At 41.3% G+C, this 18,882-nt stretch overlaps 3 protein-coding genes across 5 annotated transcripts; 1 reads left to right on the top strand and 2 right to left on the bottom strand.

The window, feature by feature from the left end:
* Positions 1-494: 494 nt before the first annotated feature.
* On the bottom strand, positions 495-12,857 carry KIAA0753 (KIAA0753 ortholog). 3 transcript variants are annotated; one of them, XM_066333642.1, is made up of 15 exons: positions 12,593-12,857; positions 11,176-11,788; positions 10,581-10,687; positions 10,227-10,289; positions 9,187-9,402; positions 7,927-8,116; positions 6,683-6,882; positions 5,441-5,601; positions 4,595-4,684; positions 4,350-4,437; positions 3,974-4,147; positions 2,865-2,946; positions 2,101-2,221; positions 1,738-1,965; positions 495-1,640 (listed from the first exon to the last, which is right to left on the bottom strand). In XM_066333642.1, exons 1-15 carry the CDS (start codon positions 12,680-12,682, stop codon positions 1,523-1,525), a joined length of 2,541 nt encoding a protein of 846 aa, XP_066189739.1. In that variant the 5' UTR covers positions 12,683-12,857; the 3' UTR covers positions 495-1,522. The 3 variants fall into 3 exon arrangements, with proteins under 3 accessions (XP_066189739.1, XP_066189740.1, XP_066189741.1); XM_066333643.1 differs by having other exon boundaries at positions 6,683-6,879; XM_066333644.1 differs by lacking the exon at positions 4,595-4,684.
* Positions 12,858-13,078: 221 nt separating this feature from the next.
* On the top strand, positions 13,079-15,257 carry TXNDC17 (thioredoxin domain containing 17). The gene is made up of 4 exons (XM_066333641.1): positions 13,079-13,257; positions 13,964-14,045; positions 14,318-14,393; positions 15,018-15,257. Exons 1-4 carry the CDS (start codon positions 13,116-13,118, stop codon positions 15,084-15,086), a joined length of 369 nt encoding a protein of 122 aa, XP_066189738.1. The 5' UTR covers positions 13,079-13,115; the 3' UTR covers positions 15,087-15,257.
* Positions 15,258-16,318: 1,061 nt separating this feature from the next.
* Positions 16,319-18,651, bottom strand: MED31 (mediator complex subunit 31). The gene is made up of 4 exons (XM_066333640.1): positions 18,541-18,651; positions 18,126-18,203; positions 17,421-17,517; positions 16,319-16,691 (listed from the first exon to the last, which is right to left on the bottom strand). The coding sequence occupies exons 1-4, from the start codon at positions 18,548-18,550 to the stop codon at positions 16,499-16,501; spliced, it is 378 nt and encodes a 125-aa protein (XP_066189737.1). The 5' UTR covers positions 18,551-18,651; the 3' UTR covers positions 16,319-16,498.
* Between the last annotated feature and the right edge of the window lie 231 nt (positions 18,652-18,882).

The raw sequence follows: 18,882 nt of genomic DNA, 5'->3' as shown, positions 1-18,882 counted from the left end.
CCGAGAAAACATGATGCAACCAAGCCCTAAAGCAATTTACAGGCTCTGTGTCAACACCAACTGGATAGGTATAAAGATAATTACATTCTTTGTTAAGGGTACTGCTTAGCAGCTTATTCAAGATCCACAGGATATACCCCTTGAGAACATGGTGAGTTAAGTGGTTTTGCTTGAGTCTTAAGTGGAATAGGTAGACAGAACAGCTAGTTCCCACCTCCAGAGCCACCTGCAAGTATATTATGGTTCACCTTCCCCCAGCTATGTGACAGTGTTGCTACATGCTGTAGTTTGCCCTCAAGCCACATTGCCACTGCTGTTGGACACAAGTCCTGTTTAAAAGATTTGACAATGATTGCTTTCCCAAAGATGCTACTGTGTCACTAAGCCACCAAAGAAAGCAATCTTAGAGGAAGACCATGGATATATAGAATCATAAAATATGCTGTGCTACTCCAAATGGATTCAGAGGGAAGTTATCTTAAATTAAAACTGTGTTCAGTGATAATAAACAAGTGTTGTTTATTAAAAAATAAAACATCTTCAAAATAATTTCACACACATATATACACAGAGACACTACTGCTTTAATATTTTTACTTAAAATTTTAGAAATCAGCTGTTTTAAGTTACAGAAGTTACAGAATATCAGCAAAGTCCCACTTCAGCAGCAATATTTACATCATTTATATTTGATGTAAATTTGAAGATGACTGAAATAGTAAACCTGGCTTCAATAGAAACAATTATTTTTAAAATATATGTTCTAATTAGAGGAAATAAAAATAATCTAGGAAAGTTAAAATGAACATCATAGATTGAACAATACTGGAGAAAAAAAATTGACAAATGAAACAGACTTTTTGTTTGTCATATTGTTCTCTGGGTTACCTCAAGGATTGAATTTAGCATTTCCCTAGTATACTAAGTATTACTAAGTAAGTAATTATTACTCATTGGTCTGACTCCAGACATAACCCAAACTAGTACCTTGATTACTTGAAACAAGTTAATTTAATGTTGCAGAAATGCCAATTGCTCATTTATTTTGTTGTTCTTGATTTCAAGGGGATTCCTAAGAGAAAGGAATATTGGGTTGAATCATTAAATGCTGACAAAAATGTAACATTTTACACTGGTTTAAGAAAAGGAAAGTAAGATCTCTATCACATGCTTCTATTGAAAGGTTTCCTTTCGCCTGTGCATTATGTACTAGAGGTACTCAGGCAAGAGCCCAAGCAAACCTGCAACTACAACTAGTGACAAGTGTTTGCATCTATTTGTGCTGTGCCATGACAGTCCTGGATTGCCAAATCTCCCAAAGAACTCACCTCAGTGTGGTATGTAATCATGTACTAAGATGATAAGACAATAAAAGGAAAGGAAGTCCTTTCTGAAAAGGAAAACGGTATTATAATTAGGTTTTATAAAAAAACTAAGATGAATCTTTGATGGAGATCCAGTGCAGAAAATCTCACAGCCTGTCACGCTGAAGCTGACATTGATGGGACAGGTGGGAAAGAATTCACTGCACTGGCTGCAAAAACTCCGATGTGAATACAGCTTCTGCATAATCCTCACAAACATCCTGCAGCTCTGCTGCCACATCACACAGGGCTTCTTCCGTCAGTTGCTCTGCAAGACTAGGGGAGAGGGCAAAAAAAGAGAAGGAAAAGGTTCAGAAAGTCACATTTCAAATTCCAGTCTCTCACTTCCAAACCACAAAGATAGTTCATATACCTCTCAGCAATCTGCCATGGATCAAAACTGCCCACTACCTCATGGGAAATAAGCTTTAAATGATGCTTGTATCTGCTGTTATAATCCAAGATGCTCTGGAGCACATCGCTTGGCACAGAGAGACACACAGAATACGTTTGCTGTAGAGAATTCAGAGGCAAGGGCTGCACAATGTCATTTCCAGAAAGCAATTTCTCCCCTGCTTCTTTATTGTCATCATCAATATCACTGGAAATATAAAATAATCAAGACAGAACTAAATTTTTAAATCTCTTTTTTGAGTCAATGTAATGAAAACACTATAATGAAGTCATATAGGTCTTATGCACCACAGTTTAACATAGGGTCAAATATTCCACTTACGTGCTGTCCAAAGGTTTTTCAAATATAATGTCTGTCTCCAGCTCTGTGTCTCTGATTACTTTGGTTATCTGAACTGGATGAGGAGATTTAAGTCTTTTAGCTGTTGATGCCATTTGTTGTTCTAGAAGGAAGAAAATACTATTTAAAATTGGCTTTTTGAAAAACTACATCTACTGCAGGTTAAGTCCTCACAAAGACTTTTGTTTCTTTAAGGAGAAGTCCTTCAGGTAAATAAAGTATTCAAAGTGAGAAAAAACATAAATTCAGCTCAGTGTATTAAAACTGAGGATTTTAGAAACACTACCTTAGTAGTATTTATCTGCACTGCCAATGGGTACTTCTAGCAGAGAGATAGAAAGCACCACTGTAAAAACAGCTCAGTCTATTAAACTCAGTGGTAAATCCAAGACATGGAAAAAGAATCCATAAAGGTTTGGGGTAAATCTTCACCAGTCTTACTGTGAGATTTTCCAACTTGTGTTCAACAATACAGCTTCAGTGAAGTTGTATGTGATGCAATGGAAAATCAATGTAGCTTCACTGTGCTACTCAATCAAACCATAGGATAAAGAAAAGGAATGTTGATAAAGTATTGATTTTAGAACTACATCTTAAAACTGTCCTCTGAAAGAAGCACCTATGGTAAAAATTGTGTCTGGGTGGTGCTATTTGATCACATATAATCCAATGACCTTGATTTCAAAACACTTAATTTAAACCTACAGATTATAGGGAAAGCAGGTTGTATTAAAAAAGACAATTACCCATTTTGTCTTCCTGAGCCCAGAACTGGGAGTCACTGTAGACAATCTGGGTGACTCTCCTGCGGACAGCCTCCTGGTACATCTGTGGTGGAACACACGACATCAGTCAGTTACCTGGCAGCTCAGCTGGACTGATTATCACTGACAGCAAAGCAAGTCATGATCCTCCTTGGGCAAAGCAGGCTTAGTTTGGCTGGACACAGCAGAGAAAAGGGGTGGGGGATTGAAAACATGTTTATCTTGTTCAAAATGCCATACTCGAATACAAAACTGATCCCCAGTCCCATGGGAACAACTCCCATTTCAGACCAACAGCTCTTAGCCAAACAACTGAAGGACCCTCAAGCTGCTCCTGCCTCACCAACACTGAATCCAAATGAGTGCTCCAGGGCCTCAGGGACAAGGACACTGCAGCTTCACACTTCCAACTAATGAACAGATCTCTAGAAGTAAATGGCACTAAACTGAGTAGCTCTAAGTCACACTAAATTTCAGAGAACAGGAGGATCAAAATGGAACTTAAACCAGAAAGTATGAGAAAACGGACTGAGGAAAACTTTTTAAGAAAGCAATATACGAGAAAGCTCAAGTCAAGTAAACAACAACCTTATGAATATTTATCTATAGAAAGATGAATAAAGGCACAGATAACCATGTATTTGTCTGACTTCTCCATGGTGCGTTGTGAAATATTTTGGATTGCCAGAGCATATTTCCTCAAGATGGTCATGCTACTAGAATACTGAGATTCTACAGCACATAAAAGGGAAAAATTCAAATTAATATTAAAATACTTTCCGATCTGCTAGACAATCAACATAATCACCATACTGATTCTCCCATTCCCACACAATGATTTAAGCCACAAATCCTCGAGATGGGATGCTAACTCAGGTCTGCCAACTTTACAGCAATAGATTGATCACTCAGCTTCTGTTCTTACACTGTGTTGTCTGGAAGCACAAACTCCACCCAGGTCTTTCATCTCAGACACTGATCCAGTCAGATGTTGCTTCATTTAAGGATGTAGATACTTACAGATATTATAATTAATGGACAGTAAATAAGGAATTGACACTAATGAGACCAACCAAGACAGAAAACATTACTTCAATTTCTTCCATTCTTTGCAACATTGACTCCAGGCTATGAGTGTCAGCCACAGGCAGGGCCTCAATCTGGAGTCTCTCATGCTGATCCATGCTCCACAGTTCCTGAGCAGTATCTTCCAAAAGATCATCCAATAGCTTTTCACTCAGAATATCTGCATTTGTTGCAACCTGCTACTTAAAAAAACAAACCCCAAAAATAAATGATGCAGAAAACAAAAAGACACAAATCCAATACAAGAAAGAAGAAAAAAACCCTAACCAAAACAAAGGTAACTTGCATTAAGTTGAAAATAAATTGTTTGTTGCCCCTTTATAAATGTTTGACAGCTCTCAAGGCATCATTCACCCAGCGGCGTGAGCTTGCCTGTGCTACCTGTGTCATGTCTAATGGAGGCTCTGACCAGTCCTGTACCTCCTTCTCAGCTTTGTCTGCACACTGGGCTGGAGAAACAGTTCGTGACCTGCACAAAGAACAAATCACAATGCCATTCTGAAACCTGGTATGACAACAATCATTTAAAACTTCATAAATGTATTTTTAGGAGGACTGTTGGGAGTGGGGAGAAGCTCATATAGAATCTGACAGCCCTTATGAGAATGTTCAAAGAAAGTCATTACCTTAACTTTTGTATTTTTTTCATTTCTCCTCTGCAACGGTCAGTTAGAACCTTCACCCCTCTTGAATTTTTTGCTTCAAGCCTTGCTAGTCTTCAAAAATAGCACAGTAGCATAGAAAGTTACAAAATGTACATTCTAACAACTGAAAAATGAAATGGTGTGATTTCCAGTATTAGTTTGGAAGAGTTACAAGAAACTTTAGAGAGAAAATTAATAGATTTTAAGACCACATAAGCCAGAAAATTCTGTTGAGAATGAGAGATCTTGAATCATGTTTCTGCTGTTGGCAAACAGGAACTACATGCTTATACACAAATACTGTCCAGAGACATGAGCTCCTCATCTTACCATGCACACTGCCTAGTACAGGTCCAGCACCTGGATCTCCTGCTTCAAATGCCACAAACACCAGTTCCAAACCAACCTAAAACTGGAAACTCCTAACAAGAGGTCTAACAGGATGTTGAATAGAGTAAACAAACCTGCACTCTGTTTATATTCTGGGACAAATATATGTATCTTGTCCTTCTGAAATAGGGAGATAATATTCCTAATATTCCTAATGCAGTGCTGGGAATACCAACTTCTCCTCCTGTTGTTTTGTCAGTGTCCTGCCTTGCACAGTTTTGTCTTGACTTCCAGGCAGCAACTCAGACAAAAGACAAAAGCCCTGGCTCTCCCCAGGCTTTAGGGAATGAGGCTGCTCTGGGCCAAGCGGAAAAGGAGAGCAGCTATATGACAGCAAGCTGAAGCCAGGCCAACTCTATCCTAGCCACTAGCACAGATCCAGATGCATTTCCACTGGGAAGCAGGGCAAAGGTGGGTGCCAGGGGACTGCAAACATACCGCTTAGCTGAAACAGACTGAGGTGGAGGCTTCAAAGGCATTTTGCTCTCTTTAACAGGTCGTTTGTTCTCTTTTAGTTGGAAAGCTATAGTTGGCTCTTGAAATCGGGCATGCTTTCCTGGAGGGTGTGCCTGTCTTGACTTCAAAGATTTCAGCATTCCCTTAAAATTAATGGGATCACATTAAAAACACATATTCCAGTTGCTGAATTTTTAAAGTATTTTTGCATTCTGCTTCAGACTTTGTCTTGAAATCATGCCTGCTGGCTTTGCTGCAGTTGACTTATGCTAAGGTTACACAAGTGCTTTAAAGGGATATTATTATTTTTGCAAACAGTTCCAACTTTTCCAGTGTTGCTCTTCATGGGGAAAAAACTTACTTTTGATTTTTCAGAATTAGACTCTATATTAACTATTTATAAATCCAAATAAAAGGTTTCTAAGGTAACATTGTATTCAGCCACAAAACTATAATATTCCCCCATTTATAATTGTTACAGGGTCACTTAGACTTGTCCCCTCTATATGAATTATTGAAATGTTTAACCTTCCTGCTCATGATCCCCACTGATCCACAGGGATATGAAAAGTAAAAGTTACATAAGCATATATCTGTGTTACTGTGTCAGATTTGATTTTCCTAGTTAAAAGTGATATTCTGAGAAAGGAATAAAAGAAAAACATACTTGTTAGCAAAATATAGCCCTAGTTTTTTAAGAATTGTTTTGTTTGCACTATGGAGCTTCTTTCTGGTTGCAAGGACAAAGCAGAAACCAGAATTGTATAGTGAGGTTTTATCATTTCTGTGGTCAATGAAGTAAGCCTGAGTAACTTATGTTCTTTTACTAACATTAGCACAACATTATTGCTGAGTGCATATTTTGTGATATACGATGACCATAGGAGGAAGATACTTCAGCTTTAATTTCAAATTGAAAAAAAACCACATTAATTTCAAACATGAAACTAGTTTCAGTGAGCATTTTCCCTACCAATTCTGTTGTTGTTTCTAGCTGTAGAGTGTATTTTCAAGGAACAGTAAACACTATTTTCAAAAAACATTTGCTAAAATAGTCATAACCCCTAGAAATAACAAGCAGCTGACATAGTTTATCCCCCATATCTCCTAGCTCAGAATAGCAATATTTTGAGGAAGTGTGAAATCTTTGACAGTGTCTTATATTATACAACAAACCCCAGAGCACAAGCAGAAGAGAGCATAAATGATTTATCACTTCCATACCTGTGGTTTTGCAGGCAATAACACATCTTTCTTCTTCAAAGCACCACTTTCAAGGACAGACTCTTTTTTTACAGCTCTAGCTCTCACCAGTGCATCTGTGCTTCTTTGCAAAATGGCATTTCTCTCTGAAGTAGGTGGGCCGCTTTCTTCTTGGTATTTATTGTGTAATATATGGGCACAACTGTTTGCCTGTTGAACTGCTGAAATATTTGCAACATGTCGGTGTTTATCTATACTAAAAATAACACATGAACTGTTAACTATAAGTTGAAAGGGGCAAGAATTGCCTTTTTTTCTACATTTGATACCTCTTTTATGCTAGGTATACCTAATAATGAACTTTTAAGCTCTACCATAATTTTTAAAAAATTGAAGAGAAAACGAAAAATTCTAGCCTTGTATTTACTGACAAGTATTAAAGAAATAGTATTTCTTACATTGTTTTGATAAACAGGAAGGTTTGGAGTTTGTGTGCATATACATATTTATATGTATAGAGATATTTGAAAATATACATATATACGCACATCATAGGAAAGCCTTTTGGGAGCAATTGCTATATGAGGTCTAGACCGTGATAATGAAGTATCCTCTTTTATGCTGCAAGACACATTAGATGTTTATATACTGTTTTCCCGCTGAAGATGAATTCTACCTGAGGGTAGTAGGGAATACTTACTATTATAGTACAAACCAGCCTAAGGTATGAGAAAGTCACCACAAAGAAGAAAAACAGTTAATGTAGTTTATGTAATAATGTAAAAACTTACAGTGGCTTTCATGAGGTGCTAAAATACTTCAGGTAAAATTATTTCACCACATCTTGAGAAAGAATAAAGCTCCTTTCATATCCAAAGCAAAAGAACGATATAGAATGCCAACTCCAAACAGCTGCATTCCAAGATAGTGGTGAAAACTCCCAAGTCTTCAGCTTAACCATTAGTTAATGTGCCTCTAGGTACAAAAGTGTGACTGTTGTGCAAAAGACATTAACAGTAATGAACTGGCCAGTATAAAACAGTCACTGCTCCAGAAGCAGAGAAATTGTACCAACCAAGGGAATTCTGAGCCAAAGCAACAGAAAAACTTTTCAGTATGAACAGTTCAACAACCACAATCTGGGTTTTGTTAGACTGATTTGCTGATATCTAACCAACTTCTGAACAACAGTACCATACTAAAAAATTGAACTGCAGATGGCAAGTTAAGTGATAAAAATGTAATTAGTTATTCAAAATACAAACCAGTCAAGAGACTCCTGTCTTGTCTATGCTGTCCCTTTAAGGTGAGATGTTTATTTTCTCCTTTTAGAGACAGAAGGTGCTTTCTGGCTGGAAATGTCTCAATGTTCATTGGAGATTTGGCCTGAGAAGCTGAAATGCATTTCTTCACTGTTTTTGGTGTTTGTTTTTTTTCCAGCAGTGAATTCAGATCCTGCACCAAATATTTAGAGTTATAATTACTCTCTCAGTAAATCTGATGTAATGAAAAGCAAATTCAAGACATTCTAAGCAGTTGGAGCTTTTTTGGTCTGGTTTTGTTTTGGGCTTTTTTTCAGGTGATGATTATTCCTGATAGCTTGTTCAAGTAGAAGCTTTTTCATATTATTAACTTAAATCTTACTGAAAAGGCTTACATTTTTGTATTTACAACTGACTCCAGCAATCCATTTGCTTACAGAATGTCCAAAAAGAATTGAACACAAGGGCTACAGACCAACAAAAACTTCATAGTCAAATGACTATGCTAACACAGACACTTCTTCCAATGCTTCATCCAAACTTAAACAACTACCTCTTTTCCCATTCCCAGTTAGCACTCTTACTGTTCATATAAGCAGGTCAAAACACTCAAATTAAAACACAGCTCCTACAATTTTAACAGTATTTTAAGGGAAGTATCTTATGTCCCCAGTACAGCTTTTTTTAATTTATGCAGCAGGCAACATGCATCAGAATTTTTCTATTACAGCAATGACATGTATAAATCATCAGATATGACTAAAAAAGATATTTGAAGGGCACAGAGACAAGCAAGTCTTGTACCGACAACTTTATCTTCTGCCCGAACAACTCTGCACCCACCACCATATGGGATGCTCAGGTGCTCATCACTGATAGTGATGACTAAAGCATGCATCCAGAGTAATAAACACTTAATGCACACCTATGTATAAAATGAATTTTATTGGTCCTGAAAATGACTAATGAGTTGGACACTGATGCTTTGTTACCACTATCACTACCAGTCCTCATTCTACCAGGACAGCCAAGAAAGCTAGGAACAGCATCAACAAGACCAGCAGCATGTAGCTTCTGTGTTTAGGATGCATGTCTCTTTTAGACCACCATTACTTAGGAACATTAGAAGTACATTTTTACGTTAGAAAATACACCCTTTAAAAATAAAAACAAAACCAGTAATATATTCTGCCAAGTCATGAACACAATCTCATATTTCACTACATCTTTCCTGCCTTAGCAAAAACCAATGTTTTTTCCTACCTCAATTTGCAGCAAAATATCTATGATAACTTCAGAAATGGAAGAATCTCCTTCTAGTTTGGCAGAGCAGAGAGACAGTTGACGAATGAGACTGCCCAGCTCCTTGTAGTGGGCAGGAATCTGCTCATCTGTTTGATCTGTAAACTGATTGGCAAATGCCTGCAAGGTTCGTACAGCTCCTCTGTGTGCTGCTGCCAACCTGGATACTGCTCGAGACTGCAAAAATGAAAAATAAATAAATGCTTTAATAACTATAGTTTCTATGGATACTTATACTATTGGAAGAATTGTTGCCAAAATTTCATGCAGAAACGCTCAGGCTTGGAATAATTTTGATTGATATTAAGCCATTTGTGAGACAAAGCAAAACGGGCATTGAAGTAATTTACTCAAGATTCCTCACAAGAGTGCTCCTATCAATGTCATGCTGACTTCAAGAAAAACAGCCTGGGTGTAACAGGTCATGATGTTTCTACTACCTGTGCCAACACATAGCTGTAGTCATCAACAGCTGGCTGGAGCCTAATTTGCAAACAAGAATATTCTCAATCCTCCAAGTTTTGTCACAGAAGAAAATGCAGGTGACTGAAAAAGCACAAGAGAACAACAGGGCAACACTGGCCAGACAGTAGGCGTGATCTCAGCCATCCCCCTGAAAGGTGCCGAGCAGAGGAGAAAATCAGAAGGAAGGCTGGTAAGACTGTCATCAACCAGAAATTTAAAAAAAGCAGTCAAGAGTAGAACACATTGTTAATTCCTTGCAAAAAGGAATTGGAATGAAGAAGAAATTAGAAGCCACATAAATGCAGAAGACTGACCACCTTCCTCTCATTTACTGCAGATGAGAGCTGAGGAGAAGAGGGAAGCAGCAAAGGCAGTATCAGGCCAAGTGAGCCATAGCTCTTGGAGAATGAGACAAAATGGTAAGATATAAAGGAAATCTCCATTCTGGAGAGGGCTCAGCTGCACCCTAGACAATCAAACTCAATTATCCAGAAAACTGTCAATAAGTCACAGCCTGAAGAATAATTACATCTTACCTTTTTAGTATGTTTGATTGTATGAGGACTCAGTTTCTCTAAATCGTCCTGAATTTCTTTTATCTGTTTATCAAGAAAGGAGACAGAGAGGAATAAGTCAGTCAGAATTAGTTCCATGTCTATAAATGAACAACAGATCTTCACTGTAGCATCTGAGATTTTCCAATAGTGATTTTCCAACACCTCTCTGTCCAGCCATGAGAGCAATTAGTCACATCATTCAGATCTAAACTAGAATGCCGTGGCAGTTCAGAGATAACTCGTTTTATTTTCTCTTGTTTCAATTAGTTTCTGACAAATTCATCACAACGAACCAAATTCCTATGCATCCCAGTTTAAAACCATGGTTCCTACCTGTTGCTGGAGCACATACAGCATCCGAGCTGACCGTGCAGCTTGTTGCTGTCTCCTAGTGCAAAGCCGCTGCTCGTTCTCAGGATCTAAAACTTCTCTATCTCTCCCTAAAAGGCATAGAATATGAAGTTTTATATCTTAATTTAACCTGTGAAAATCCAAATCAAGCCATGACACAGACATAATTTAGTAATAAGCCTTTTCCATGCAGAACCAAACCACACATTTGTTGAGGTTCCTTTAACAGTAATGCAAGTTAGTCATTGTAAACTCTACATCCTGTTTCTATTTAGAATTTGACTAAACAGTTTAATACAATATAGCTCATCAGTTATTTAAAAAATCATGCGACCCCTTAGTTTTATGACAAAGTTGCAGATAAAGCACTGAAAATTAAGTTAAACTTCCTGCTAGTTATTGCAAAAGAACCAGCTGCTTAAGCTGGCTAGGTATTTTTTATCTACTTTTCAAAAAAATAGATGGTTCTCAAAAGTCCAGGCATAAATACAAATTCTAATCCAACCCATAAATGGGGGAAAACAAATCAACAAACTAGTGTACATTTATATAACATAAATACTGTTCAGTCTTACACCTTTTGTAACAATTTCTTCAATTTTCTGGACATAGCTCCTCAATTCTTTTTGCAGACGCTGGACTTCCTGCATATTTTGATGTTCTTTTTTACTTAAGTTTGGCTTGGGGTCTGGTCCTGTGCCACAGGTGGGTAGAGAGTCCAAACCAGCTGGTATTGGCTTTCCTTCTTTAACTACACAGAGAGCAATGTTGGTGCCAGGACTGGCAGAGCCCCCTTGGGAAGGCTGGTCGAGCCTCTGCTGACACGTCAAGCGACTCTGAGACTTCAGGACATTTTTATTTTCTCGACTTGCAAACACTTCAGTGTTCTGATGTTGTGATTTCTGGGTCCACAATGGTGTACTGACCATATCTCCAAATACCTGCTGTTGTACTTGTTCTTTGAGACGTCTTTGTTTGATGTCCCTTTTTGCCAGCTGAACAGCCAATTTCAATCTCTCTTCAGATATCACTGAGAACATCCCAGAGCTTCTCAGGCTGGAGTCCTCACTTCCAACTAGATTTCTCTGATCACTGGATGCCTTCAGTTTTTCTATTATAATTGGACGGGGTTGAGAGAATCTGAGAGCCAAGTTCTCTGGAACTGCAGGAACATTTCTATTAAACTGGAGCTGTTCAAAGTGTAAAAAAACCCTGATGTTATACAGAACTCTATACACAGGTGATGCAACTCTGTCCTGATGCCATAATTTTGGATTTGTGCTGAATACAGTGCTTACAATACACCAATGTTTTCATTCTTGCTAAGCAGTGCTCACAGAGGTCAATGCCTTTTCTGCTCCGCATCTGCTCACCACTTTATAGCCTGGGGGTGGGTAAGAAGCTAGAAAGGACACAACTGGATGGCTAATCCCAACTGACAAAGGGGATATTCCACACCCTGTGGCATCATGTTCAGCAGTAAAAGCTGCAGGGAAGAAGGAGAAATGGGAGACTGGTGACAGTATTTGTCTTCCTAAGTCACTATTATACATGCTGAAGTCATGGAAATGGCTGAACTCCTGCCTGCTGATGAGATGTAGAGAATGAATTCCTTATTTTGCTTTGTTTGTGCACACAAACAGGAAAGCATTTGCTTTCCCTGCTAACCTGCCTTTATCGCAACCCAAAACTTTTCATACTTTTTGCCTTCCAGTTCTCTTCCCCATCCCAACTGGGAAAGAGTGAACAAGTGGCTGCATGCTTAGCTGCCTACTGGAATTGAACTACAACAGGCAATTATGAATAATTACAAATGCAGTTTGTGATTTCTACCTTTATAGAAGGACAGTGTCAACATAATGTGCGACAGCATGAGGAAAGCTAGTATGGCATTCCCTGCTGTGCAGCTGTCTCAGAGGTGGGTCAGAATCATCTTTTGGTTACAATCACAAAGAAAAGCAAAATTCTGCATCGCTACATACGGGAAATGGTACCTGTGTTTGTAAAGCTTTAGCTTCATTTTTGTATCGCTGGGTGCTGAATGCATACGGATCCTCAGACACCGCTGTCTTGCTTGGTCCCATCGCATCGGCTTGAGAGCAAATCCCGCTGTTGCCCCTTGTTTGTGATCAGAGCTGTGAATGCGAGAACAACAAATCGTATTTCAGGCTCGCAAAACCATACCGAGTCTGATGCGAGAAAAACGAACCAGCCCGAGGAGCCGCGGAGAGAAGACTGGGGTGGCCTCTCCGCAACCGCTCAGGGCCCTCGGCTGCTCCCGCCCTGTGCCCTCACGGCGTCCCGGGCGGCACCGGCGGGCGTCGGGCGCCTGGCGCAAGGGAGAGAGGAGGAAGGGAGAGAGGAGGAAGCGAGGGAGGACTGACGGCCCGGGCCGCGCCGGGACCCTCCGGGCGCCGTTCGAACGCGGTCCCGCCGCCGCCGCAGGGGCCGCCGGGAGCGCGCGGAGCTACGGCGGCCGAGCGGGCCGCGCCGGGCGGAGCCTGCGCCGCTGCCGCCATGGGCTGGGAGGAGGTGCAGGTCCGCGGCTACTCGGAGTTCGTGCGGACGGCGCAGAGCTACCACGGCCGGCCCATCTTCGCTCTCTTCTGCGGTGATAAGGACGCCGAGGGCAAGAGCTGGTGTCCCGACTGCGTGACGGGTGAGGCCCGTGGGGGGAGCGCTCTGCATGGGCCGTGTCGGTCCTGGGGAAGCCGGAGAGGTACCGGGTACCTTTCCGGAAAATGCGGGGCGAGCACAGCAGCCCCAGTGCCGGTTCCAGGCGCTGTTTCCCCTGGTCAACTGGACGGGGTGAACGGGCTGTGACTCGCAACTGCCGCGCTGCCCTTTTCGTTGCCCACGTCGAACGGCGCGGGCTGTTGGCGAAGCCGGGTCCGCGGCCCAGCAAACAGACTTGAGTCTGACGGTCAGCTTCACCTGTGCCGCACGTGTCGAGGCGCAGCGGTGCCCTCCTTGACGGTGTCCGGCCGCAGCAGATGAACGCTGTTCTCCGAAATCAGCGCGCTGAACTGCCCGGGCTTTACGTGTCTGAGCAGGTGTGAAGGTGCGTTATGGAACCGTCGCCCTGCAGAAGGGCGCCGTGCTGGGCTACCACGCCCAGGACAGGGCAGAACGAGTTTCTCTTCGTGTTAAGAGAAGAAATTGGCCTTTACTCAAACACAAGTCCAGTCAGTGTTTGAACATGTAATAAACAATGAAAAACTTGTGGATAGCCAGGTGAAATGAAATAGAGATCTCTAACTAAAGCAGACAAAACTATAATTAGTAGCATTGCTGGTCCAAGTAAATCCATGTGATTCTGCAGCATGACTATTAGGTACTAACAGATTTTAAAAAATATTTTCTAGCTGAGCCAATTGTGAGGAAGGAGCTTCATAACCTGCCTGATGAGTCAGTTTTCATCTACTGTCTAGTAGGAGATAGAGCCTAGTAAGTACCTTTGAATGCTGACAAATGGGATGACTTTGCTCTGATGATGGACTGGTGGTTAACCTGTTGAAAAAACTCCTTGAGCTGTCCTTTTCTGTAAGGAGTCAATAATTCTTTGAGGTCTTTGCCGTCTCTGACATAACCTATCTGCATACTTGTTTTGAGAAGGGGTTTGGGAAGATGTGAGGCAAAGGCCTTCGAATAATTTTTAATCTGTTTCAACATCAAAATGTCCCTCTACAAGCTGTGCTTAATACCTTCTTTCCGAACAGCTGGAAGGATCCCAACAATGAATTCAGGAGGAATCTGAAACTAACAGGAGTGCCTACACTACTTAAATATGGAACAGTAAGTGATTTGTTGTATGTTCTGGATATACAGGCATTGAGATGGGGACCTGGCAGGAATTTAGGGCTGTAAATGAATTAGTCATGTGTATTCTCTGAGAATCCTCTCTTGTTCAAGGAGACCAGAGCTCTTCTGCTCCCTATTCCTCACTCAAACAGTTGAAGAGAGAACCATTCTGCCTATTGTGTAATGTCTATAATAAACATGCAGTAAAGGGAATATGTGCACTTGGCTCATAGTGCTTGAGGGTTTGAGAAACTTCTTAACATACTGTTGTCTTAAACGTCTACATATTGTTAACGTTCCTGCTTTGCAGTTCCTCAACTTTTGAAAAATCCAAACGCTGAACTACAGGAGTGAAACAATTTATGAGCAGTACACACGACTCAGACTGCAGCTCAAGTTGTAACTTGTACATGTTAGTTAAATTACCAGTTACTTTCTTAGAAATGCCTCTTCTAAGGCCAGAAAACCCTCAGGAATGTTTCAGTTGTTACTACCTTTCTTGTTCCACCCCCACTATCTCACTCCCCAGGACAACAGTTGCTGGATGTGGCTAATGTTAGTATGTACAGATGGCTCTTGGCTAGAACACATTTTTTAATTATGAACTTTTCCTTTCAGCCTCAGAAGCTGGTCGAAGAAGAATGTTTTAAAGCAGAGCTTGTGCGTATGTTGTTTACTGAAGACTAAAGCCCTCACTAGTCAATCATTGATGAAGATGGTAATCTCAATTACTGCAGTGTCCTTTCAAGGAATCACTGACCTCCATTAAAACTTTCATGATTATTTACTTCAGACTAGTCAAGATAAATGTCCTGAAATTCTGGGTCCAAAACTTACACTAAAATCTTACAACAAAAAGCTGCATCATTCCTTTCATGTCTAAATAAACTTGAGTTTGTGAATAATCTCTTTTCAAAGGAGCTGAGCTCATGCTAGAAACTGAGATAAGCCTGCACTTACTGAAGTGTAACTGCGAAGTTACACTTAGAGGGAGTACTAAGGGAGAAACAGAAAAGCCTCCTTCCTAAGCCTGACCACATAATTACTGAAACTGTTAAGATGAACCTGCAGTGCCGAAGATGTTTAATGGCTTATCTGTTCAGTCCAGGTGTGATAACGTGATGGCTGACACCTGTAATGTCACTGATCACATGTTAATGGTTAATAGCTGGGAGTACCTGCTCCTACAAGGACAGGAAATACAACATGAATGCACCAGAAATACCGTCTAAAAATATGAAAATTAAAACCCTGGCAGCTGCCAGAAGCCATGTTCTTACAATAGAAAAACTATACAGGAATAAAGGGCAAGTGCTACTCCAAGCAATGGCACGTTTCCCACACACCCTGTTCCTGTTACATGGAGTGTAAAGAGACTCCAGAGCAGCCACTGCTGCACAGAGGCACGATCCAGGGAGGTTGAGTTTAATGGAACAGACAGTTATAGTTTGTTTCCTTCTCTGTCCTGCAGAGTTTATCACCAACTATCTCTGCTCCACTCCCCAGACCTCACCATGTACACTCCTGATTTCTATCTGTTCAACATGCTGTAAGGAAATTTGCAGAACTTCCATCAACAGTGACTTCCAGGGAAACAGAAGTGACAATAGCTCAGCTTGGTTTCAAAGAAAAACTGCACAATTTCGACTTTTATCTATCATCACTTCACCTTTTCTTGTCCCAGAGCTTAAGTAGCAGGGGGCTACTTAAGCCCTGACAGCAGGGGGCTGTCAGTGACACTTAGGACACATCATTATTCTCCAGGAAAAAGGCTTCCTAGGAACAGCCTTTAGAGCTACACTTTTTTGTAGATACTTAGTAAGTAGTACTACTTAGTAACAATTCTAGGTTTTGTTTTCAAAATCGAGATGACTCAATTATAGTAGTAAAGCTCTTACAAAATTGTCCATGCTATAAAATAAATTGCAAGTGTTTATTAGTCTTTAAAAGAGTTGAAGAAACAAAAATAACCCCAGTCACTTGATAAATTCAAGTAAAAGTGAAGTGACATACATCCAGAGCCACTTACACAAGGGTTCTCTCCTGTAAATATTTCACTAACACAAAGTACACCTTATCATCACTACTCCATGTGCTTTTCATTTTACAGAGGTGTTGTTTTGTTGCTGCTGCTCGGCCAGTGCCTGCTGGAGGCGCATCCTTTTCCGGGAATAGTGCTGCCAGTGGAGGATCTGCTGCTCATCAATAAATTTGGCACACTGAGCATTGACCAGTTCTTTGCGGAAATGTTCATACTGGAGCAGCTCTAGCATATGCAAACATTGAGGATACCTGGGTTAAAAATAAACACAGTTTAATATGGGTTTTTACAAGGGACACTGAATCTCGAGTCTTCAGTACTTTTTGGGTCATTTTAGTTTTGACTCATATGTGCTTTACCCAATGTGAAACCACTTCAGCCTGCATACTGTGACTTGGTAACTGCAGCATCAGGCCAGGAAACAAGGAATCCAGTTCCATTAATAAATGCACATTCCTGCTTGCTTTGAGTAGCTTCCCCAGTGGCTTGGTTTGATAGACCAAATCCATAACATTTGCAATGCCTGTTTCTAGAGCCCAATTGAAAGAGATGACCAAAACCATTTTCCAAAAAACTGAAGAAATTTGCACACTTGCAGAAACACAAAATCACCCTTTGTCTCATGTAAGCATCAATAATGCAAAATTCACCTTAAAATGCACTTACTGCTTTTTTTACCCTAATATTCAATAGTTTGATTTTAAACCAATCAAAAGTGCAGATTTAAGGCTTCAAAGGAAGAGTCTATGCAAAACTCATTAAATATTTATAACTCTGCCCACTGCTGCTACATGTGGACTATTGGAAACAGGAAAATCTACATTGCATATAACCATAATCTTGCATAATCTATGTTGTGGGGCGGACAAAAGTAATGTTACAGGCAGAAATGAAACCCTGATATGCTGCTGTACAATATGTAACATGAGATCAATGCCAAGCCATTAAAATGCAGAAACTTAAGGGAATTTAGCACTTACTTCAGATATTTTGCATAATCAGGTTCTTTCCAGTAAAGTAAATATTTAAGATAATTTACAAATGCTTTATCTTTGAAGTAGCCTCTTTGTGCAAGAACTGAAATAAAATGACAAATAAGGAATTGTCAGTTACAGATGGGTAAAAAAAACCTTATGCACACTTGAAAAAATTCACGAAATCAGAACTTTCTCATTACAATCAAATTTCAGTAATTTATATTTGGCAAATAAAAAACACAGGGCAAAATAAGATTTTTATGTCAACAAAAAAATGGATTAGTCTCATCTCCCACACAGTTTATATCTTTCATTGAATGGAACAGCTTTTTGAAACATGAAATTTTGACTGAAGCATCAAAATTAGCACTGAGTTATGTATAGTACCTGAAACTTACCAGATTAGTAAAATTCTGTTTTCAGATAAAGGAATGCTGTTAACATTACTTGACATTACTTTTTTAAAACAGACTGGAACTTGTTGTTTTCTTCCTCCACCAAATACTTTTTTTTTTTGCATTCCAACCAACAAAAGACTTTGCATTAAAAAAAAATCCACCTGTTAAATTATTTACAGAATAACTTTATGCTGTGAAAACTCCTTTTCTTTGTTTAGTCCTCTCTCTCTTTTTAACATTACCAGTAACAATAAACATCATTAAACTATAGTAACTCCTCCGGGTCCTGGTATTTACTTTAAGTACTCACAGTTGAGGTAATTTGGATTTGCCAGACATTGAACAAACTCCAGCTCCAACTGGAATCGAAGTCGATTTCCTGTATCATCTGATTCAAGAAAAAAAAAAAAAAAACCAGTAAGCATTTGATCCACACAACAGATTGAAAGTAATTGCGTCCATGTGACAGCCGGGACCAAAGCGGGTGGGCGAGGGCCAGGGCCGGCGGCAGCGAACCGCACAGTGCGCGGAGCCGACCCGGCCAGGGCAAGCCCGGGAGAGGCCTTCGGGGCTGCGGCCCCACAGGTCCCGCAGCGACCCTGCACCGGCCCCGCAGCGGCGCCGCGCCAGCCCCACAGGCTCCTGCTCCCACACCCGCCCCGCGCCAGCCCCACAGGCCCCGCGCCGGCCCCACAGGCCCCGCACCGGCCCCACAGGCCCCGCACCGGCATCCATGTCCGGGCCGCGCACACCTGACGGCGGCGAACGGCGCCCCCTGCCGGCGGCCCGGCGAAACGCAACGCTGAGCACGCTGGGAACGCAGCGGCCGTTGCCTAGCAACGGCGGCGGAGGCGGGGCGCGGCGGAGGCGGGGCGCGGCGGAGGCGGGGCGCGGCGGAGGCGGGGCGCGGCGGAGGCGGGGCGCGGCGGAGGCGGGGCGCGGCGGGGGCGGGGCGAGGCGGAGGCGGGGCGCGGCGGAGGCGGGGCGCGGCGGAGGCGGGGCGCGGCGGAGGCGGGGCGCGGGGCGCGGCGGAGGCGGGGCGCGGCGGAGGCGGGGCGCGGGGCGCG

The sequence above is a fragment of the Sylvia atricapilla genome, chromosome 20, assembly GCF_009819655.1.
Source record: "Sylvia atricapilla isolate bSylAtr1 chromosome 20, bSylAtr1.pri, whole genome shotgun sequence".
NCBI lineage: Eukaryota > Metazoa > Chordata > Aves > Passeriformes > Sylviidae > Sylvia > Sylvia atricapilla.
This window is presented reverse-complemented; position numbering and strand designations above follow the sequence as displayed.